The sequence below is a fragment of the Anser brachyrhynchus genome (genome assembly GCF_964034855.1).
Source record: "Anser brachyrhynchus genome assembly, chromosome: Z".
In the NCBI taxonomy this organism is placed as follows: Eukaryota; Metazoa; Chordata; class Aves; order Anseriformes; family Anatidae; genus Anser; species Anser brachyrhynchus.
The window spans coordinates 68,917,433-68,941,176 of NC_137697.1; the positions used below are offsets into that span (position 1 = coordinate 68,917,433).

Here is a 23,744-nt window from a genome sequence, read left to right on the forward strand (position 1 = left end):
TTTTTTTCTCAGTGACAAATATAGTGTGAAATGAATTAATAGATGTTACTGAAGCCTAACTTGAAATCCGTACTTAAAAAGGAAAAAAATATGGAAATATTTTTCTAGTCACCTACAAATACTGTAGCAGATACGAGAACATACTTTAGGTTTTAGAAACTGTCTTCATCTATGCATTTGTGTTGCTTGCACATACACCTTTTCCCCACAGTTTACTTTCTTAGAACACATCAGTAATTTGACAGATAAAGAATGAAAATTGTACTCTATCTCTACCCTCTGGTGCTTATGTCTCAGTTGAACATCTGTATAAACAAATGGTAGTGAAGAGAGTATCCAAAATCATGCAGACTGGACTTTTGGTTATAGCTTTGCAAAAGGTAATTTCAAATTGTCGTGCTACTTGCTGATTTGCTTTTGTAAATCTTAGCAAGGACAAGCCAGTTTGTAGAACTGGTATTATTTCAAGTCTGCACCAACCCAGACTTTTTGTGGTCTCTGTGCTCGTAACATAATGTTTTCAGATGTTCACAATCTCATTCACATTTGGCCTGAACATAGATTAGAACTGAGATTTGGTTTGGTTTAACCCAGTGGGCAGCTAAATGCCACTCAGCCACTTGCTCACTCTCCCCAGGTGGGATGGGGGAAAGTATTGGAAATGTAAAAGTGCAGGAAGTATCCTAGCTGTGTCCCCTCCCAGCTCCTTGTGCACCCCCAGCCTCCTCCTGGTGGTACAGCACGAGGAGCTGGAAAGGCCTTGGCTCTGTGTAAGCACTGCTCTGCAACAACTAAACATCAGTGTGTTATCACCAGTATTTTCATCAAACATCCAAACCACAGCATCACGTGAACCTTTGTGAAGAAAATAACTCTGTCCCAGCCAAAACCATGACAGGTTTTGTAGTCAGTCAATCCTGAGATGATTTTGACAAGTCTGCGTGTTGTTGCAACAGTGGAGAATGGACAGTGCTTAGTTTTAGAATTCAGGGTGCAATACAGTTTACTATAATTCATTATATGACAGTTCATGTAAAAATTTAGATTTTTTTTATTACTTTAGTAGGTGTGTACTTGAGCGTGCAAATGAGAAGAAGTACAGATGAGTGAGTCTTGCATTATGGAGGTGCTTTTTTTTTAATTTCTCATACGTATCACAATATTTTTTTCTTTTTTAATTTTTCACATTTCTGGTTTCAAATTCAACGGCAGAGTCTGAGAATACTTTAGCAGTAGTCTGATCCAGGTTTTTTTGGAAGTAATGAATAATACTTTCACAGGCTTCAACTGCAACTTTTGGAAATGCTGTTTTCCCATGTGTTTATTTAATTCACCAAATTCATCAATAAGCATCTTTGTATTTTTTTTCTTTGTTTTCTTTGTACTGTTTGTAGGTTCTCCCTGTGAAATCTCCTTTGAGCCCATGAATGGCGATTTTACATGCACAACAGATGAAAAAGGTGTTAATTGTACATTGCGCTGTGCAGAGGGTTACAGCTTTTCAGAAGGATCAAATGAAAACTACTATTGTGCCTATGAGGATGGTGTCTGGAAGCCACCTTATTCTCCAGAATGGCCTGACTGCTCTTGTAAGTCTAACTGTTATTATTTTTAGCCTGTGTTTTGTGAAATGAATCTGCATCTTATCAAGCAATGTGTTTAATGAGGAAGTAAATGAAAATATTTTAGAAATTACGACTGCTGTATAACGATAACTAATCTTCTCTGCTTCCAAATTGTTACAAGTATTGCAAATGAATGCATGGAAGTCCCTAAGTGTATTACTTCAGAAGATTTCTAAAATATAAAACTAGTCAATTTGTATCCTGGAAAGCACAAGATGACAAAGATAACAAAGCAGACAAGGCTTATCATTAGTTTGTCTGCAAACACTAACAGCGCCTTTTCAACAGGAATTTCAACAGTATTTGCAAATTAGCAGTGCAAATGTATCTGTAAAATCAGTGTATGCTGTAATTACATATATACTTACCACCAAATCAGAAGCTTTTATGTCTTTCCTTTGAGAGGAACACATACAAAACTTTAGTTGTGGACTTTCTCAGCGTTGGTGACATTCTAAAAATAAATATATGAGATCTAGATATGAAGTTAGACTTGGCATCACGTTGCATCCACTCCAACCAGAGTGGATTCTCTGGTTCCAGCAAATAGCAGTGTTTCAGCTGTGAGCAAATGGATGTTTCATAGCTATTTATCAACTGAGATGCGTAACGTGGACATAGGAGCTTTGCTCCTTTTTTCATATTTAGCCTTGCAGCGTTAGTAATAGTGCTTTCAATATTTTTTTTCTCTCTCTATAGAAAGTAAGAGTGCAGTTTAGGATTTTGACAGCTCACAAGTTTTTCAATTAAGAAAATGCTGAAATAGCTGTATGCCATTTTTCTTTAATATCTTACAGCTTTCCTGTTAAGCTATTGTGGAAATTTGATGCCCGTCAAGGGGTAGTTAGCGTATTTTCATATTTGTCTGCATTGGCTGAGATATGTATGATACATTTTAGGAAAACAGCCATGCTTTCATGTATATATACTGTGAATTTGGGTTGCTGATTTGAAGATAATGCTTCTTAGCTTAGTATATTCCAGTTTTAGCAAGTCCTCTGAAACTATTGTGCTGACCAATAAAAAATTTGCTCCAACGTTTTTCAGTAAATCGTTTTGCAAATCATGGGTTCAAATCCTTTGAGATGCTCTACAAAGCAACACGATGTGATGACAACAGCCTTCTAAATGGCTTTTCTGATGCCTTCCAGAGTGCACTTGGTAAAATGGTAGGTTAGTAAATACTACTTCCTTTTACATACTTTTATTAAAAAATACAATTTCTTGTTACTTTTCCCAGCTAACTAATTTCAAACATGGAAAATACAATGGCAACTTGGAAATGAAATCTGTGCTTTTTCAGAAGAGTCTCCTTTAAAAATAAAGAGGATGCACGGCCATTTTAATGTAATTCAGTTCAGTCTTCAATGTGAAGTTATTTAGGACAGGCTTTATAGAAGTGTCTGTGTAGCTTATGGACCTCATACACAATAGATTTTCAGTTGGATTCTAAAGAGAACATGTGCAGTTTTGAAAACACCAGTAAATTGTCCCCTAACCTCAGTGTTCTTTGTGAAAGTGATGATAAAATATCCTCATTTTATACATAATATGTGTAAAACCTAGATAATACAAATGAATATAAATGTATACAGATAGATAGAATCCACATTTGGTGCCCAAGTCTAGGCACTTAAGTGGTAGTGACTTAAATAATTTGCTCAGGTTTACTTTAGTTTCTGAATTCTGACTCTTATTAGTAAAAACTACACAGTGATGAATTTGAAAGCATAGCATGTTTCTTCTCTGCGGTGTCTCTTGCTTTCCACTTCAATGTTACAATTCTCCCTCTTAATCCACCAGTCTGTCCTCAGCTGCAAAGCAGAAGCAGCAGGCTTTTGAGCTATGGTCTAAGGAGCTGATGTCTGGGCCTAGCATGATGGCATTGTGCCAGAAGACAACACTGGACAATTACAGGTTTTTTGCAGGCCAAGGCCCATATGCTAAAAGCTTCACTACTAACTAAAAAGCATTATTAGCACATCCAGCTAATGGACAGACTCCTGCAACTCTGGAATTCCTGTCAGTAGCCCTGGTCGAAAGGCTCAAAGCTTAAATGAAACTTCCGATAATCTTATACACTTGGATCTGAATATCTGTTACTCTCTTGTCTTACGTCAGGTTTGTTCTCTTCCAGTAGAAAAATTTGTTAAGTTTTAAAAAGGGGGACAAATCAGCAGGAGCCATCTTTCCAATGGAAAACAATATACAGGGAAAAAAAAAAGCAATCCCAAAACACATACTAGAGCCCAGCTTGCTTGAAATCATTCTGGAAAAAGCCAGAAATAGAGATTTTATCAAAAACAATGTATTCATCTGTTCTTATTCTGTGTCCATTGCCTTTATGGAGAGAGGAAACTCTACAGAAACCTTTCTGGTATTGAGAATTTTCTGTGCTGTGGTTTCCAGGTATATCACAGTGCAAACTCAGCAATAAGAAAGAGTAGGCCTTAATTACTCTAACTTCCCACCAGCAGAACTCTTCAACACTGTGATGGAGAGCCTTATTTCTCACCAGTGAATGGTTTGCTTAACCAAAAATGCTTCTTCACTTTATGGTATGTTTCAGGATGAGCTTTTCCAAGGTTTTGAAATCATTTTTGAGTTACAGCCTTCAACTTGTGGGGCAGTATGCAACTGCTGGTTTCCCAGACCAGGAAGAAAGAAAAGGATATTAAGTAAATCACATACAGGCATCCAGAGCTTGCATCAGTTTTCCTGAGCAACTACTTCTATATCCTATTTGAAGGACTGTCCTACTCAGATGATTTTCTCTGTCTTCTGAAATCTCTTGGGGGTATACATGAGTACCTTCCCACAGGCAAGGAGAGATGGATATGAAGAAATAAAGTTTGAAAGCTAGAAACAAAGTGATGGCATTATTGTAAACCTGACAGAATTACAAATTACGTTAGCTGGAAAACCTGTAGGTGTTTTCAAACCTGTGAGCACATGCCGTTTTTGAGAAGAAGAAACAACCTTGAACTTTCTACTGGATTGTGGGATTACGTATGCGAGAGTGGTTAACACCATGGACATAGAGAATCATAGAATCATAGAGTATCCCATGTTGGAAGGGACCCACAAGGATCATCAACTCCAACAATTTCACATATAAAATAGACCTATAAAAAAAAAAAAAATTGTATGCCTCCAGTTTACCTTTTATTTCCTGGTTGTATCAATAGAACATACTTCTTTCAGCAGACCTTGCCAGTATTATAAGAGACATGAAAGGAGATGTGTAGTGTCAGAGAAAGGGCAAGACCAGTGCTTTATATTGTAACAAAGTTTCTTTAAGTTTGGGATGAGCTATGTGATTTTATTTTTTAACTTTATTCTTCTTTATGTTGGAAGGTCCCATCGTTCTGTAATGATGTTGATGATGTTGACTGCAGATTGGAAGAGCAGACGCAGAAACATTGCTTGGAATACAATTACGATTATGAAAATGGATTTGCCATTGGTAATTACCGATTGCATAGATTGTTAGCCATCCAGGCTTCACGCAGTATAATTTATTTTGTTCTGAAATACTGCAGTGTGTTGTGTGGAATATTTAATGAAAATAATTGTAGCATTCAAGATATTAAGCAATTAAGCAATAGATTTTCTTATGGAATTGTTTGCTCTCTGTTTGCAGTACTGCTTTCTATATATTCTACATGGGAAGGAAAAGTTTACTGAGATGCCTCATGGTAGGGAGGAAGAAAAGCATGCACACGCATGCACATGCAGAATGCCACAACCTTGCTTGGTTAGCCTGGAAGAAAGCAACTTTTTTAAAAACATACAGCAGTTTCAAACCAAAATAGTGAAAAAGCACAGCAGGTGATTCTAGAGATTGTTAAGAGAACAAGGACCTTTTCCATCCTTGATGCTGGTTCCAATCAACACAGAGCCCTCAGAGTGTACAGGCCAAGCATAAATTTGCAAGTTAGCTGTGAAATAACTTCCCATATGCAAGGGTAGCTTTTTGCAGGATGACTGTAGGTATGTTGGTGTGAAAGCTGTAGCAGCCCTACTGATTGCTCCCACTTCACTTTACACCAAGTAAGTTGTCATTTTCATTCCAATCCCAGACAGGTTAGCGTCCATGTTGCACTTGGCTTTTCTGAGTCCCTTGGGACTAATTAAGAGCAGAAAGGCTAAAAGGAGATAGTGAGCTTACATCATCTTAACATGAGGCATTTTGGCAGATCAACGTCAGAATAGTTAGTCTTTTACAGGACTGTGGCTCTTTTAGAAGTTCATAGTGGGATTACTCTGGTACAGCTTCCTGCTTACTCTCACCTTTTAGACATGCTTCACTCAGTTTGAGAGGACATTTGTTTGTAATCAAACACAAGGGACTCAGGGCTCAATTTGCAGTTGTCATCAGGGAGAAAGTTGTTGGCAGCTGGAACTAATTTGTAAAGTCACTTGGTGGAAACAGTATCGTGGAAATGAGGTATAGGGTCCTATTCTCTTCTGGTCATGTCAGTCTCTTTTCAGAATAACCTTGATACTGTTTTTCTGATGTTTCTCATGATTCTACACTGGGGAGGCTGGAGATCAGAGCTCTCCTCTGGTCATAAGAGTTAACAGTTTAGAAGATCTGTTATTGAGTAATCACGTAGTATTAGTCACAAAGCTGCAGGTTTAACTTGCCTAAGTTTGCAGTGCATATTAAGCATAATCTAGATGATTTACCTGGTAACTGGCAAACTGTTTTTATGCCTTCGTGTGTTTTCAGAAAGAGCTAGGTTAATGAAATAGACTGTATACCTCTAATTCTAGTCATGAATAAGCAGATTACTTAGAGATCAAGATAGTTTAAATCATGTTGTAGATGAAGAACATTATACAGAGGGTGAACTTAAACCATTGTGTGTAACAGGAAATGCCTGTCTCAGGGGACTGAACACAGAGGGTGATGCTATAAGCCTTTTCTGAGAAGTGAGACAATGGTACAACTTTTTCAGCAGTTGTGAGAAAGAGAGGTAGTGGAGACATAGTGATAAGGGCATGCTAGCAGTAATTGAGCAGTAAGAGAGAGAGCAATGAAGAATAGTTTAAGATGTTGCTTGCAGGTGAGGGTCTGTGAAAGACTGAGGGGAAGAGAATTGCTGTTTTTATCAGTAATTTCTTTTATAGCAGAATTTCTATAAGACTTCGGCTAAATACATGGATTTCAGGAGCTCTGTGGTATCAAGAGTTAAACTTTTTTCTTTAATCAGAATCATGGTACACTAGGCACTTGTGCAAAGGCAAAGATAGCATACATTGTCTAGAGGTTCAGACAGGCCCCATTCTATTGGGGATGTACTTTAGAAGTAAGTATAAATATGACAGGCACTATTTTCTACATTTTCTTCTGGCAGGGGCTGCTGGTTGGGGAGCAGCAAACCAGCTGGATTATTCCTATGATGATTTCATTGACACAGTGCAGGAAGAAGACCTATCCAAGCATCTCTCTGCTTCTGCAAAGGCAGCACCTACTCGAGTCAAAAGACATAAGAAACTGAATGTTCCAATGACTGACCACAAAATCAAGTTAATATTTAACATCACAGGTGAGAGAAGTAAAATATATTCCTTCTCTTGTACATTCTTTTTTAAAATTCTTATTTCTAATACATACAGTAAAACTTTACCTTCAGTTCACAAAGCCTGCTGGAAATGCAGACAACAGTTTTCTGGAGACATTCAGAGCCTCATTTTGTACATGCCTGCTTTCCACTTTGAACTGGCAAGCTTGAGTGCTGCACTTGTAATACACTTCAGAGTACAATGGAAGTGCTGACTGTAAAATCTGTGTGCTTGTTGTGTTCTCTGTTTAAATCCCAGCTAGCGTGCCACTGCCTGATGAAAGGAATGATACACTGGAACTGGAAAACCAGCAACGTCTCCTTAAAACTCTAGAGACGATAACAAACAGGCTGAATAGGACCCTCAATAAGGAACCAATGTATTCCTTTCAGTTTGCGTCCGAACTCATTGTAGCTGACAGCAACTCGCTGGAGACAGAGAAGGCCTTTCTCTTCTGCCGGCCTGGTTCTGTGCTGAAGGGGAGAATGTGTGGTAAGCCAGAGGACTTGCTCCTTATACGTATTTAGAGTGCTTTTCAAAAGCAAGGTTTTAGAGGATACTTGAGAAGGTAATGGTTTGACACAGTCCAATGCTTGTGATCTCCCAGAACAATAAACTGCAAAAATGTTTTGTGCAGTTTGATTTCCAGAGGATGTTTATGTTTCTAACCAAGACTTGTGGAAAAAGAATGCTTTTGTACCCAGGATTCCACTCCCATGGGGAAATCAGGCATATCCACACAGTTGGTGATACTCAGGAAAACAGTGCTTCATATGCAGTCTTTTAACCCTACTTGTTACTCTTGTGGATGAGGAGTAGCTCAAATAGGGAGCTTGGATCCTGTTTCTGTTCTTCACTGTTACACAGTGAAGTCATTACGATGCTCGAGTCAGACACCCCATGCAAGCCTATCTATTGAGGAACAGAATCACATTTCATATAAACAGGATTTGATTAAATGGGAACTCCAGAGGCAAGACATGTATAATTGTACATTCTAAGGGGAACCTTGTGTTTACAACATTACAGTCAACTGCCCTTTGGGTACCTATTACTCCCTGGAGCATCATGCCTGTGAAAGCTGCTGGACTGGATCCTATCAAGATGAGGAAGGGCAACTGGAATGCAAAAGTTGTCCATCTGGTAGCTATACTGAGTATCTGCACTCCCGGAGCATCTCTGAATGCAAAGGTGAGAACTTTGTCTTCTTCAGACAGCCACTTCTGAGTGCCTGGTCCTCATTACAGGAGCGCTGGGATTAAATTAATCTGTGAAATGAGAAGCAGTCCTAATAGCCCATTGATGCATGTGTAATGAAAAAAAGCATATGTGGTATGCAGAATGCCCTGGCAGATGTTTTAAATGTAAGAAGAGCTGGCCTCTAAGGTTTTGTTTCATTTTTGTCTCCTTTCTGTGAAATTATGAGCCCATTTCACATAGACTAGTGTACTTAAGATGGTACCATTCTTGTTTTTGCCTGCCCCCTCATCCTATGGTGACCGAAGATGAAATTTTTGCATCCCACACTACAGTGCTCTGGCATTAAGCATCTCAGCACTCCTAACTCTTTGCAACCAACTTGTTCTGAAAAAGAAGTTACGAGATTTGTCACCTATTTATTGTTTTGACGTTAGTTTTGCTCATTAAAAATGAGTGAGTTGTAATCATGTGTGAAGGTGGTTGGTTAGTAATTCGCAAATACACTAACAGTGAGTAACTTACCACAATTTCTGTTTGTTTGTTTTTTGTATCCATGAAGCCCTTCAGAGTAGAGGAAACTCTAGAAATAAAAAGTCTGTGATGTGTATTGTGATTTCAGTATCATTTCCAAAGGTTAGGAGCCATGTTCCCTGTTGGACATCATTTAGTCTTTATGATTTCTTCTGCTTTACAGCTCAGTGCAAGCAAGGAACATATTCGTCTAATGGTCTTGAGACCTGTGAAACATGTCCACTTGGCACATATCAGGCAGCATTTGGATCCAGGAACTGCATCTCTTGCCCAGAAGATACAACAACAGTAAAAAGAGGCGCTGTAGATGTTTCAGCTTGTGGAGGTGTGTAACTAATGGGGCTGTAAAATTTCTAAAACAAAATATATATTAAAAAAAAAGTTGTTTGAACATTGAGTTCAGACAAAAAAAAATGTTGTTTGAGCTAACGTAATCCAACTCATCTGCCTAAGATTTAGGTCAGCTTTTGTTCAAATGTGGATCAACATCATTTCCCAGCAAAACCACTGGCTGTTTCCTGATACCCTGTTTGTTTGAATTGCCCTCCTTCTAATTCCCAAGATGGATTCTTATCTAAAGATGAATAAAGTGAAATCAGTGAGAGTTAACTATATGAAAATAAATAAAACCTTTTTCCTTACAGAAGAGAAAGGGGATGACAGGATATACGTCACTCTTACCTCAGGAATGGTTTCCACAGTTTCTGTACAAAATTTCCATATTTTGACACAGTTTGTGTCATTTATTTTTTGAAGAAATTGTCCACAGCTGTCTTTGGAAAGTTTTTTTTTCAGAAAGATCCACAGAGGCAATAGTCTGCAGGGATTAATGGTACAAAAAAGGCTTGTCTTGTCCTTATTCCTTCTTCAAGAAAAATAAAACAAACAAGGTGTGAGAGAGAAAAGAGAAAGGAAGTTGCATTTGAAAGCTGTCTCCACAGCAGCAGAAAAAATAAAAAGAAATACTTTCTAGATATTTTCGTAGTCCTTTGAGAACCACATTTCCCTTAACAGCACAGGTAAATAAGTTTCTTTTAGGGTTTTGAATTACCAGTAGGTTTCACCCTACTCCTTGAAGCCTATGAAGGAACTGTGAGGGGAGGAAAGAAAATGTGGGAGAAGCGATCACTCTAAAAAAATGTCCTTTTGCTCTTGCAGTACCATGTCCCGCAGGAGAGTTCTCTCGTACAGGTTTGACACCTTGCTACCCTTGTCCCAGAGACTACTATCAGCCAGACCCAGGAAAGTCCTACTGCTTGTCTTGTCCCTTTTATGGAACAACAACCATCATCGGTGCCAGATCCATCACAGACTGTTCAAGTAAGCTGAACTATCTCTCCTGAGGAAAGTTAATAAAGGGAACCTCTGAAGGGTGGCCAGCACTAAACTTAACAGAAAACGTCCTGTTCACTCTCAGAACAAATGTAGAACTCTCCTTTCAAGCAGTGACATTCACTATTACTTTTGCCTGCTGGTGTTGTCTCTGTGCTAAATGGAACAAGTAACTCTGATACGTACCAATGCTTATTAACGGTGTACAGATATAGAGAGTATGTTGTGTGTGTATACATATATATATATCCATGTATACACATGGATACATACATGTGTATATATATATTATATATACACACTATGTATGTATGTGTACAGTGTATATATATACACAAAAAAGTATTTATTTGTCTGTGTATGCATGTATAAATACACATAAAATATGGGTACAAACACATATATATATTTAAAATCCTATGTGGTTACTGTAAATCCTGTTTTTCATTCCCATGCATCCACTTTTTTTCAGCATCTCTTTCGATGAGTTGTTAAAATGTAATTGTGATGCCCTCATAGAATAGGGACCTCACCATACAGTATTATTGACAACATTTTCGTATTTTTCCTCTTTAGGTTTTGGCTCTACTTTCTCAGCTGCTGAGGAGAGTGTGATGATGATACCAGCTTCTCCAGAAAATATCAGCAAGCAGTACAAAGTCAGCAGTCAGGCAAGGACAAGATATGTTTACTAGTATTACCTCTAATGAAAGAAAATGAGTGCCTTATGCCTGCAGTAAAGGACTAAGTTTTTTTAAAATGTAATTGTAATGCTGACGATATTTCCTGTACAGATGACAGTGATAGTCATGAGGAGAACCCTCAAACTCTCTTCACGATCATAGATGTTTAGTTGAGTAAAAGTGGCTGCATCAGCTATTGACGATCTTAAATTGTGGACTTGAATTCTTCACCTGATGTATGAAATATTTGTCATACTTATAAAAGACATATAAATTCTATGGAGGAGGCTCAGCCAATCCATAAAAAGCAGGTTGACCATGCTCAGTCATTTGATGGCTTCCACTTGGTGGATTCCAGAAGATGCCACCAGGCATCCAAGTTCCAGTTGTAAAACCTTTGTTTTGCTTATTACAATATAGATACACTTGGCAAGAGGCAAGCAGAGTTCTCTTCTGCTCTGAGTACCTACTTGGAGTATGGGCAAGTCCTCACATGATAGAAACTTCTCTAGTTACAATATTTGCCATAGATGCTGCATTACTGATATCATCTCCCCCCACCCAGTCTGTAACTGAGACAAGGCTTCTTTGTACTAATCTAAAGTTAAGATACTGTGTTACTGGAGCGAAGTTGATGACAAGTTTGACCTGAACCATTATTTAACATATGGACAGGTGACAGACTGATCTCCCATGACTGTAGTTGACTATTTACTCAAGGACTTCACTGCATTCGGGTTTGCTACCTGAGAAAGCATAATGCCATACAGTGAAGTCCCACACCAGTTCATATAATGGCCAGTAGCAGGAGGTGATTAGCCTGTGTAAAAGGATGCAAAGCAGAGAATTCTAATATAAAACACAACATAGTATAAAACATTACCTGTCAATCATAGCTCAGAAAGCTCTAGGGGAAGAGCTGAAACAGTCATATGTTGGTAATTAAAAGGTCATTTAAAAATAGTAATTCATACTGCTGCTGCTCTTCTCTAGAAATAAGAATGGTTGGCGTGCAGAGGTGACAAAGAGGAAGCTCTAGAAGTTAATGCCAGCCCTATTTTTGTTCCCAGTCTTCCAAAGTGACTATAGAGTGTGCAGTTTAAAGTGAGAATATTTTGTTCCATGGATATTTCCACGTTTACTGTAATTGTGTTATTCTTGCTTGTGGCAGGTGTTTCATGAGTGTTTCCTGGAACCGTGCCGCAACAATGGGACATGCAAACAGTTGGGAACTGGATATATTTGCATATGCCCTCTTGGATATACAGGTAAAGAATCTGAGAAGCAGGTGCAGGAGCTAACATGGCTCCAGGCCTTTAACACAATCAAACATAAAGGAGCAGAACATTTCTGTGCAAGAGCATAGCATAACTAATTGGAATATCCATCAGAGATTTACCATACGTAACCATTAAAAAAAAGAAATAACTCTTTGTGTTCTTGATGAATTATATAGTTTTTGACAAAAAGGGATTTTGAGTGAGATTTTATTTAGTGGTGTTTATGTTAAGTTCCATGGACTTGAGCAAGAGTGCATTGGACAACATTTTGTGGATTTCAGAGTCTTTTTCTTGGTCATATTTATGATTAGCAAAAACCGGAAATTTGTACTATAAACAGCTAATTCCACCAGATATTCCTGTACTCTTCCCTGTCAGTTTCATAGTTGCTCCAAAACAAACAGACAACTTATTATCAAAAAGTCACTGGTCTGTGTTATTTGCAACAGAATATTAAGTGCTACCGTCTGGAACTGATCAGACTGTTGTCTGATACGCTTCATACCTTTTTAACAGCATTTAGTTTCAGGTCTGTGTTAAAACACTACTAGACATCCCAGTTTTCTTTAGGTTTCATACTCAATTGATCAGTCCTGTTTTGCTACATTAAGCAGTCATGACTTCTGTGTTTCTGAACAATTCCATGTTTTGTTTCTGTGTTCTCAGCCCTTTATTTTGCCTTCTAGGCTTGAAATGTGAAACAGAAATGGATGAATGTAAATCATCTCCTTGTCACAACAATGGATTGTGTAAAGATGGCGTTGGGACCTTTGTTTGCCATTGCAAACCAGGCTATTCTGGTAATTTTATTGTTTCTTCTTCAGAAAGGCATTGTTTTTGTGCTAGGTAGATAAAACAAAACACAAGGGCTGTGTTACTTATTTCACTGAAATTCATGGAATTTTAACAGGAAAGCCGTCTGATCTACAGGCTAGAGGAAAGTTCCACTGTATGTGAATAGTTTTTTTAATAAAAGGACGGTCTCTGTAAGCATGTGTGCATGTGTGCTTCTGTTCTGTGACATTACTTTTCTGGAAAAAAAGGGAATGAAGATTACGGAACTAGTAAATACTCAAAGGAAAAATGCTTATGATACTGAATGTGACCTGATCAGACAAAGCGTTTATGGAGTTGCTTTACTGCAACCCTATGTGTTAGTGAATAGTTTTTTCTCTTACCTCTTTCAGTAGTCTTCTTAACTGTCACATGCATGCATGTTGTAGATGTTGAAATATATGGGGTAACAGACATGCTTAAGTACTTTGCCAAAACAGTACCAAAACAGTATATTTCTGAATGTTGAAGTAAGCTGTTGAGGACATAATTTTGTGAGCAGATTTTTTAAAAAGGCCTGGTGTTTTCCATCAGAAATTGACTTCATTATGTTTATGTCTATACATGTATTGACACTTGTTGATTGTTTTTAAAACTTCATAAAGACAAACCACGGACTTACCATATTCCACATCCCAGCAGCTATATAATGCAGATGATCCCTGCGTATGTTTGCAGCAGTGCAGTCAAACATGGAGTTTATCATCCGATCTCAGCAGCCTTTTATTATGCAACAGCTACAGTGCAGCTCTGCCTTTCATACTCAGTCACTGCACCATGCAGACCTTGACTATGTGTTGATCATGCCTTTTCACTCTTGCTGTTTGAAGGTCTCCTGTGTGAGGAAGACATAAATGAATGTAGCTCCAGTCCATGCTTGAATGGAGCCCGCTGTGTTGATGACAAGAACGGTTACCACTGCACTTGTGCAAAAGGGTTCACAGGTACACCATTTTTTGTGACAGCCAGATTTCACTCTTTCTGACCCCCAGAAATATCTTCCTACCCTGGCCAAAGTATTTCAACCTTATTGCTGTATGTTATGTATATGGTTTGTTGATTTGGGTGTATTAGCTTCTCTAGGTCCATGTAATCTCTTAGTGTCCTTGTAGTGCAACACTGTGGTTTCAGAAGATCTACTAGGTGATTGGTCTTCTATTCTAAATTTTGCCATTAAGTTACCGTATGGTGTTGAGGAAATAATTATGCAATTTATATGGCTCGAATGAATTGTTAAAAGTGTATGAATTGTTAATTTTAATTTAATTTTTAAAAACTTTCATTTTATTGTAACAGTGGACTAAATGGTCTATATTAAAACTACTTCTAATCCCCATGTTCTACTGCTTTCATAGATTTCTGTAACAACCAGATATATTTGTTGATTGTCATGTTGCCAAAGAACTCCACTATAAAATCACATGTAGTATCTTCATTCTTATGTGCTTGCAACATGAAGCCTTTTTTATACTAGAAATCTCTAATTCATGTGTGTCAGGCTTTCATGTCTCTCATGAGAGCTATGGTTCCAGCTTAATGTTTTTTGTAGTAGTTTTTCATTAGTTGATCAGAATAATTACTATGATGATTTCCTTATTCAGCACAAATTACTCATACAGTGGGCAATATCCATTCACATTCCCAACATTAATGTTAATGTGTACAAATGCAAAGATGCTTCCTGTAACCCTTCTATGCCTGCTTTACCTCAGTTAATGGAGTAAAACCCAATCCTGGTAGCTACTGTGGTGTCTGCTGTTTCCCAGAAAACAGGCAGCAGTCCTTAGAAACCAGGGAGGGGTCAGTGATCTTTCTCAGGTTAAATCAAAGTGGAGCTATTACTTTGTTCTTTTCTTCTCAGGTGCTCACTGTGAAACCGAGGTCAATGAATGCCTTTCTAACCCGTGTCTTAATAGAGCTATTTGTGAAGATCGAGTTGGCAGTTTCTACTGCAAGTGCCTCCCAGGTTTTACTGGTGTCTTGTGTGAAAGAAACATTGATGAGTGTCTCAGCAGACCCTGTAGGAATGGGGCTACGTGCAGAGATGGTATCAACAGCTTCAGGTGAAAAACAGATGATTGACATGATCGTCAGTGTGGAAAGTCAGATCTGTCGTGGTGTTTTGGACTTCTTAGATTTCAGCAAGGGATTTGGCAGTTTGATCAACTAAAAGGAGATTTTAAAAGGGAAAAAAATAAATCCTAGCATCCCTACCCTTTAATTCCAAGGAAGGCAGCAAAGAAAATAGGCGGTTCGATGTATAAGCATGTTGGGATAGTAATATGGTAGAGTGTGAAAGGTTCATTGTGGTTTAACCCTGAGCAGCAGCTAAGCCCACTGCAACTGCTTGCTCACTTCCCCTCAGTGGGATAGAGAAGAAAATAAGAAAGGAAGAAGTGCAAAAACTCATGGCTTAAGATAAAGACAATTTGATAGGTAAAGCAAAAGCTGCAGGAGCAAACAAAGCAATGTAAGGAGTCCATTCACTGCTTCCCGTTGACAGGCAGATGTTCAGCCAGTTCCAGGAAAGGAGGGCTTCATCCCACATGAAGGTTTCTTGGGAAGACAAAAACCATAACCGTGAACATCCTGTGCTTCCTCCTTCTTTCTCCCCAGTTTTATTGTCCCACATGATGCCACATGCTGAGGGACATCCCTGGGTCCAGCTGTCCTGGATGTGTGCCCTCCAGGCTCCTTTGTGCACCCCCAGCCTCCTCACTGGTGGGACAGCACGAGAAGCTGGAAAGCTCTTGGCTCTGTAGTTGCACTGCTCTGCAACAACTAAACCTCAGCGTGCTATCAGCATGGTTCTCATCCTAAGTCTAAAACACAGTACAATACCAGCTACTAGGAAGAAAATTAACTCTGTTTCAGCCAAAACCAGAACAGGTGTGAATATTGTTATTCCCCAAAAAAATCCACTTTCCCAAACCTCAAGCACTTGTCTTTCTTTCCACTAGAATAGGTAGTGACAGGTTATGTTATCTGGTAATACTACTTTTCTGGAGCCTGAATGACAGGGAGAGATATACATGCTAGGAATAAAGAGGTGAAAATACTAACACATTAACGCTGATAGAATCTTCCAAATACTTCTGTATGCTTTTGGGTATCTGAACTTAGATCAGAAGTTATGAATACCAATAAGAATGTCATATCCTGGATCACTGTAGAGACAGCTGTTGCTGTCTGGGTTTAACAAGTCTTTCCCTCCCTGAAGTCCCAGAATTTTTGGTGCCTTTCGGATATCTTGGTTTTCCCTCAGTGTAAGTAGTTCTGTGCCTGCAAAGTCAAATGCCTCTTACCTATAATTCTATGGACTCTAGAAGGCATGCTTCACTCATAGGAATTCAATGACTGCATCTCCCAATTTCATATGAAGAAATGCAGACACTGTATTTAAATATTGTATTGTCCCTATTAAGAGCTGAATTGGTGCAGTCCAATCTGCTTATAGCATACTAACATACTTAAAGGGAACAACTAAAACAAAACTGTTAATTCTGCAATATCTCTTCTGCTGATTTTTCAATATATGCCATTCCCATTGGCAGACCTGGCCTCACAGCCACGTTTTCTTGTAATTACAGCAGGCACATTTGAAGTGTGCTTTTCTTCTCCTCCACAGGTGTCTGTGTGTGACAGGGTACACAGGACCAAACTGTGAAGTGAACATCAATGACTGTGACTCCAGTCCCTGCTTAAACCAAGCCACCTGTGTGGATGCCTTGAACTCGTACGTTTGTAAATGTCCCCCTGGCTTTACAGGCAGCAGGTGTGAAACAGGTACACAGGACCAAGTGTCAGAAAAAGGTGGCTTGACTAAGTCTCTGGGCAAGATTTGCACTGACTGAACTGATTTCATACAGCTTTCCCAGAAAGCAGATAGGGTGGTGGGACTCTGAAAGGCTGAGTGGAACCTGTGTGACTGCAGTGCTAATAAATGTAATTGCAGACAAGTAACACCATGTGTGCTAAGTCATATCTATATGAATTTCTCTTTTCTAAGGCCCAGGTCTACCATTTTGCAACCCAGTTGGTCTGTCAAATGTAATTTGTGTTTGCTCTGTGTGTTTTAGTTAATTAGCTCTTTATGTTTCTTGTATTTTATGTAGGACTTTGCATCACAGAGCTAGAGATTAGGGTCTGGTAGTCTCAGTTTTAGAAGTTCCCTACAGTCAGCCAAAATTGATAACACCTGGTGCAATTTCCACCTGGTTATTGGTGGAGTTACACTACACAACCACAAGGCTCAACTCCATTTGTCTTTGAGTCAAACAATTAAAATTGTACTGTTACACTAGTTGGTGACTTTTTAAACAGAAGTTGAGGAACTGTGTTGGTTTTACAGAGACAGTAGAGGACAATACAGCTCTTTTAGACAACATCCTATGTTTGAGTTTAAATAGCACCCAGCTTTCAGGAGAGCTCCAGATGGTATATTTTCATGTAGTATTCTGATAACACATGCCACTCTGCATTGACTGTGAGCAGCACAGAATTGTTGTTCTGTATCAGTATTTCGGTTCAAAACAATAGAAATCTTGTTGTGTTTTTTTATTTATATTGACTCCTGTGGGTGAAGTGGCACCAGCTGATCACCCCTTTGGGTTGCTGGATGGCAGATGGATATGTCAGTTCATTGGCAGATGGCTGAAAAGCATATCCAGTGCTGTGCAGGGTTCATGTTTATTCTTTTTTAGATTATCAGCTTCATTTTCAGTTGTGTTTCTTCAAATCCTTTGTTCTGTTTAGCCTTGGAAAACTCAGTATGCTGGCTGATGCTAAACTGCTGTACATTCTTTCTAGTTCTGACCAATTTAAAAGGAATAATTTTTGTAGATGTGTTCATTTTATTACATTTGGTTAGAATCAATTCAATACTGTCTCTGTGTTTTCAGGAATGGAGCTCTGAAAGCTGTTTGTCTTTGTTGCAGAACAGTCCTCTGGTTTCAATCTTGATTTTGAAGTCTCTGGTATCTACGGGTATGTCATTCTTGATGGTGTTTTCCCATCGCTTGGTGACATCACCTGTACATTCTGGATGAAGTCCACTGACACCACCAACTATGGAACTCCCATTTCTTACGCGGTGGAGAACGGAAGTGATAATGCATTTCTTCTGACTGACTACAATGGGTAAATCACAATTCTGCTTTTCTGTGGCTTACAAATGTCTTGAATTGATTTAAAAAAAAAAAAAAAAAACAGGCCAAAAGTCTGAATATCAGCTTTGCCTGTCTTGGCATAGGAAAACCTGCATCCAAAATCTGGATGTAACTGGAGTTTCCCTATTGTTTTGATTTCTCCTACTTTGTTGCCAAGTAGAAGAGTAATTGCAAGAAATCAGTGAAGTTTAAGAAGCAGAATATTTTTGTCTGGACTACATTTACATCATATTTAAATGACACATTGGAACAATGATTGGATAAAATTGAAGCTTAGCACTCACGGTACTTGCAGCGTGATGCCAAAAGCAGAGATTGACTCAAGAGACAACTTTAGGAATCCACTATGCAGCCGTGACTTGAGTCTTCACATTTTGGAACAGGAACACATCACTTCATTTCATTTTATTTTGCATGTGATAGTGGTAAATTCCAAGTTCTCTCAGAAAGCACAATTATTTCAAGAGAGATTTCTTGTGTGATGAAGACAAAGTTATCTTGTTTAGCAAATAACATTTCTTTGAGTCATGTGGGACTAGCCATGCTCTTCAATTTGCTTCATGCAATTGCGTCTGCTTTCAACTTCCTTCCATGCAGCTGGGTTCTTTACGTAAATGGGAAAGAGAAGATCACAGACTGTCCTGCAGTGAATGATGGTAACTGGCATCACATTGCAGTCACATGGACATGCACAGATGGGGCATGGAGAGTGTACATTGATGGAAAGCTGTCTGATGGAGGCACTGGACTCTCTGTCGGCTTAAAAATTCCTGGTATGATTTATTTATATTGCACCAGATCTGTTGCTTTTATTCTGTTTTTATCGCAGAATTTTCTGTACCTCCAAATAAATGTTTATTCTTGTGTTTTTAGGATGTTTTCAACATTTAGGCAGGGATCTTGTTTACTGTTCTTGCTCATGAGGACAGTTCCCTCAGCCTTACTGAAGGCCAAGTACGGATTTCTAGGGTTAAGTAGTAGGTAGCTTGTATTGGGGTTTTCAGAGTTTAGTCCACAAAGGAGCCTGTGTTGAGCTGTTTTCGGAATAGCTTGGTGAGAATATGTTTCTCACACAAGAAGGTTAACTGACATTTCTCTTAAAAATGTGTTCTCAAAGTTGATCAGATTAACCTTTTCCCGTTACTCTCAGACATCTTTTTAAAGTTATGTTTGTACGTCTTTCTAACAGGGTGGTTTTTGCTATTTCGTTGTTTTCATTGTGGTCAGCAGTCTTCCCAGTAATATCAGAAGACATGAAAAGGAATATCTTCAGGATCGAAGAGCTGTGAAAGGCCTGATGTTAGACTGTTTTCAATAGTGTTTTCATACCACCACATTCAAAACTTAGAGTTTTTTAAAACTCCCTTATCAAAAAAGAAAAAAAAGGCATTTTAGTCTGTGCACATTGTGCTTGTCCCTGTACTTCACATTAGAGTTATCTTAGAGACATAACCCAAAAAAGTGTGCAGGCTCAATTACATTTTGCCCGTGGTCCACACACTCCTGTGACTTATGTAATACACATCCATATAATCTGTATTGTTGGTCAAGGAGAGAAAAATTTAATTTGTGTGGATGTCAGAATGCTGACTGTAATCAGCTGTGTGAGGGTTTGGAACCAAATTTTTTCTACCTGACTTCCTCAGCTTTCTTTAAAGCAGGAAGTTCAAACTAGCACTGTGAAATATGCCCCACCTGCTCAAAATTGCATTTTCTGTTGCCCTGTAATACTCGTTACAGTGAATGCTGAGCTAGAAGCAGTCTCTTAGACCAATACTATAATAGTCTTATTAACATAGGGCAACAAAAGTTTTGTTTGGTTGTTTCATCTTCCTGTGGGGATTGCAGCCGTAAAGTGGTGTTTCCTAACACTGTTACAATTCTCTCTGATTCTAGGTGGTGGTGCACTTGTACTGGGACAAGAGCAAGATCAGAAAGGAGAAGGATTCAACCCAGCTGAATCTTTTGTGGGTTCTATCAGCCAGCTCAATATTTGGGACCATGTCCTGTCTCCACAGCAGGTAAGTCCCTACCTCAGTGTTTGAGCAGAGGAATCTTAAGCATAGGATGGACATTTGAAAAGGCATTCAGAGTTAGCTTACTGGACAAACATCTGTTCCCACAGAATTCAGAGGGGACCAGATGAAGCTCTCTCTTAGTGTAATGTGCTTAGTCCAATGAGTAGCTTTAAGAGTAGGTATGGTAAAATCAACACTGAAGTAACCTACTATTTTGACTGAGCCTTTCTGTGTTAAGTGGCTTTGAAAGAGAAATACACAAAAGACATACACAAAAACTAGTAATCTTATTAGGAAAGGGAGAGGCCCAATGAAATGAGCTCAGGGCCTGTTTTACTGGTTTCAGTTCCCTCATCCTGCTGTGTGTAAAGGCACGGTAAATCTACAGAGGGGAGGCATCAGGATTTCAGTCAATGCATTAGACACCGTGAAAAACCTGTTAGCTACATAGTCCCAGGAAAAGTCCAAATGATCAGTAGAACTGAATATTAGACTGCTTCTACTCAGGTACCAAAAATACAGGTTTGGAACTAAACTTACACAGAATTAAAAAAACAGTGTGGAACAAAAGATGTCTTCAAGGATGGTGATCCCACAACCTTTCTGAGAGACAAGTCGCAGTGCTCAATCATCCACAGAGTGAATATTTTTTCTTTAAATCCACCTGGGATGTCACACTTCAATTTACGACTACTATTTCACTCTCCCAACCTAAATGATTCTATGATTCTGTGATTCTGTCTCCTTGATTACCACCCATACCTCTCCAGGAGCTGCTGTTAGGTACCCCAGAACCTTCTCTGTCCCAGGCTGAAGCAGCCTTCATCACACAGCCTCTTCTCACAGTTCAAATGTTCCAGCTTATCACACTCTTGATGCCTTCCCCTGAACTTGCACCAGCTTGTCAATGTCTTCCTTGTACTGTGGAGCCCAAAATGGGATTCAGTACTCCAGATCTTGTCTAATAAGTGCTGAGGAGAGGGAATAATCCCTCCCTTGCTTCCTGGCTGTGATCCTGTTCACACAGCCAACTATGCTGTTGGTTCTCATTATTGCCAGGGCACATAGCTGCTCCATGCTTAGCTCACTGCCTGCCAGACTGCCTAGGACCTTTTCCACAGAGCTGCTCCCTGTCCAGGCTTTTCCCAACTTGTATCGTTCAGAGGGTTTTTGTCTTTCCCATTTGTTCTTGTTCAATTTCACATAGTCCATGTTGGCCCACGCCTCCAACCTGTAGAGGCCCCTGCGAATTCATCTCTGCCGTTGAACATACTGACTACCACCACTAGTTTGATTTTTGCAAACTTGATGAGAGTGTGCTCCATCACCTCTTCCTGGTCATTAGTATTTCAGTCTGGAAGGTCAGAAATTATGTATCTGTTGGTAACACTTGAATATCAAAGACCAAGTTCAAAGTCAGGGGCATTTCATGGGGGAAGGGGCTCAATAATAAATAATGAAAAGAGCAGGAAATAGAAAAGAAGCAAAGCAAAATCTTTGTTTACAGCATCCAAATGTCTTCTCTGTTTCTTTGTCCATTTATTTACTACTTTGTCTTTCTGCTAGGTTCATAACTGCCTAGCAATCAACTACTACTACTCTTAGCCTTTGATGTCATCATGTGTTGCATTGCCAAACCAAATCTTTAGAGTTTTTTGCACCAGAAGTTATGAAGCTAATGAACTTACATGCGATTTTACAGGACACACTTGTGAAGAGTTTAAGTGGGATTTTCTGAGTCTTTCTTGGTGTTCACCTCTGTTTAATGCTATTGACAGGCTAGGTAAAATTCCCATTTGCTTCAAAATGCAGTACAGCTATGGTGAGGAAGAAAATCTTGCCTGTCGTTTGTGGTATTTTTGTTTATCTGAAAAGACAGGTGTGTGACCTGACAGGGAACTGAGCCAAGTAAGCTTGCAGTAAGGTTTTTACCTCATTCATTTTAAAACCTGGAGTACTAAATCACTATAATTATCTCTGCTATTATCAGTTTTGTACTAGCCAGCTAGAACTACTCATTAAGTCTTACCTTCCTGTTCTTGGCCGTAAAGGAAAGTGGGGTGAGGGAATATGTTGTGCAGTGAATAACAGGAAGGCTAAGTCCATTCATTAAGATCTTTGTATACTTTAATTGCTCACCCACTTGCCCATTTATTTTCTGTAGCTAAACCTACAGACTGGTTGTTTCATTGGTGAGTAGACAGCAGTAGAAATATGAATTGTCTTTAATCATGGAAACCTAGAATAAAACCATAGAAACATTAGGTTGGAAAAGACCTCCAAGACCATCTGGTCCAACCATCCCCTACCACCAATACCACCCACTAAACTATGTCTCTAAGCACCACATCCAGCCTTCCCTTAAACACCCCCAGGGATGATAACTCCACCACCTCCCTGGGCAACCCATTCCAATGCCTGACTGCTCTTTCTGAGAAGAAATGTCTCCTAATTTCCAACCTGAACCTCCCCTGGTGCAACTTGAGGCAATTCCCTCTTGTCCTAATGAACTGTGAGGTCCCTTCCAGCTCTACATTCTCTTCTATAGAGCTTTGAAGAGACAGTTTCCTTACCTGCCTGACCCACACTGGAAAATTTTCCCTGCAAATTCCTCACAGATTGTTTGCAGCTCCTGGTTGTAACTGTTTCTATCACCACAGACTGTTGATGTGAGATCCTTGAAATAGCCTCTGTATAAACAGAGCACATAACTCTCTTCTTCAGCTAAGTTGTCTTTAGACCCTGATCAGCCTGACTGGAGTTCAGGAGAGGAGTGATGTGAGAATAACTCAGTCTGAGGCTCATGGTATACCTTACCTTCTCACAAAGGCAGTATAGTACACTGCTTTTGGTAGTTCATTTCATCCAGCGGAGACTGGACAGAAGCCAATTAGGCTACTGAGAAAGGCAGTTTCCCAGCTGTTCATCAGGAACTGGGCACGCATGGGTTTTAACCAGCTAGCTGTGCTCTGAAGCTACACTACATGTATTCATGGATAAGCTGTAGTGAGATGCACCCAGGCCACTGGGTTGTTCCTCTTTGCTCTTCCTTTTTTTCATGGTGCTGAAGAAAATATTCCTTTCTCACTAATACACCTTAATCCTGGTTACCCTCTGGGACTATGTTTCCTTTTTACCCCTGGAGGTACAATGAGCAAAGGTAATGCAGTGAATTCAAAACCCTGGACTTTCATAAGAAGTTTTAAAATGCTTCTACATAGCAGAAGCCTCCCTGAACATAAAAGTAGATGGCCTCCTTTTTAACAATTGTTAAAACATCAAGTTTCCTCTTCAGGTTGCATCCTTATATGTACCTTTTTCTGTGACATAAAAACGTTTCTTTTTTTTCACACTAACAATCTCAGTTGTATTTCAAGAGTCATGTTTTATACTTGGCTTGTATGACAAGTATTCCATTAGTTATTACCTCCATACATTCCTGTCCCCAGCTAGCTGGCTTATAAGTAGAGAATTACAATTAGTTCAATCAAAGGCCTCTTGT

At 39.2% G+C, this 23,744-nt stretch overlaps 1 protein-coding gene across 5 annotated transcripts in view; it reads left to right on the top strand.

Annotated features, from left to right (window-relative positions):
- SVEP1 (sushi, von Willebrand factor type A, EGF and pentraxin domain containing 1) overlaps window positions 1-23,744 on the top strand; it is a 128,111-nt gene that overhangs the window by 61,062 nt on the left and 43,305 nt on the right. For all 5 annotated transcript variants that reach the window (XM_080574207.1, XM_080574206.1, XM_080574204.1 and 2 more), the window contains 17 exons: window positions 1,395-1,589; window positions 2,673-2,794; window positions 4,983-5,091; window positions 6,989-7,180; window positions 7,455-7,688; window positions 8,226-8,387; window positions 9,091-9,252; window positions 10,086-10,247; window positions 10,836-10,930; window positions 12,114-12,210; window positions 12,909-13,022; window positions 13,887-14,000; window positions 14,918-15,119; window positions 16,685-16,842; window positions 17,994-18,195; window positions 18,822-18,997; window positions 20,121-20,245. In XM_080574207.1, coding sequence (XP_080430333.1) covers window positions 1,395-1,589; window positions 2,673-2,794; window positions 4,983-5,091; window positions 6,989-7,180; window positions 7,455-7,688; window positions 8,226-8,387; window positions 9,091-9,252; window positions 10,086-10,247; window positions 10,836-10,930; window positions 12,114-12,210; window positions 12,909-13,022; window positions 13,887-14,000; window positions 14,918-15,119; window positions 16,685-16,842; window positions 17,994-18,195; window positions 18,822-18,997; window positions 20,121-20,245 — 2,621 coding nt within the window. The remainder of the gene's footprint in view (window positions 1-1,394; window positions 1,590-2,672; window positions 2,795-4,982; window positions 5,092-6,988; window positions 7,181-7,454; window positions 7,689-8,225; window positions 8,388-9,090; window positions 9,253-10,085; window positions 10,248-10,835; window positions 10,931-12,113; window positions 12,211-12,908; window positions 13,023-13,886; window positions 14,001-14,917; window positions 15,120-16,684; window positions 16,843-17,993; window positions 18,196-18,821; window positions 18,998-20,120; window positions 20,246-23,744) is intronic.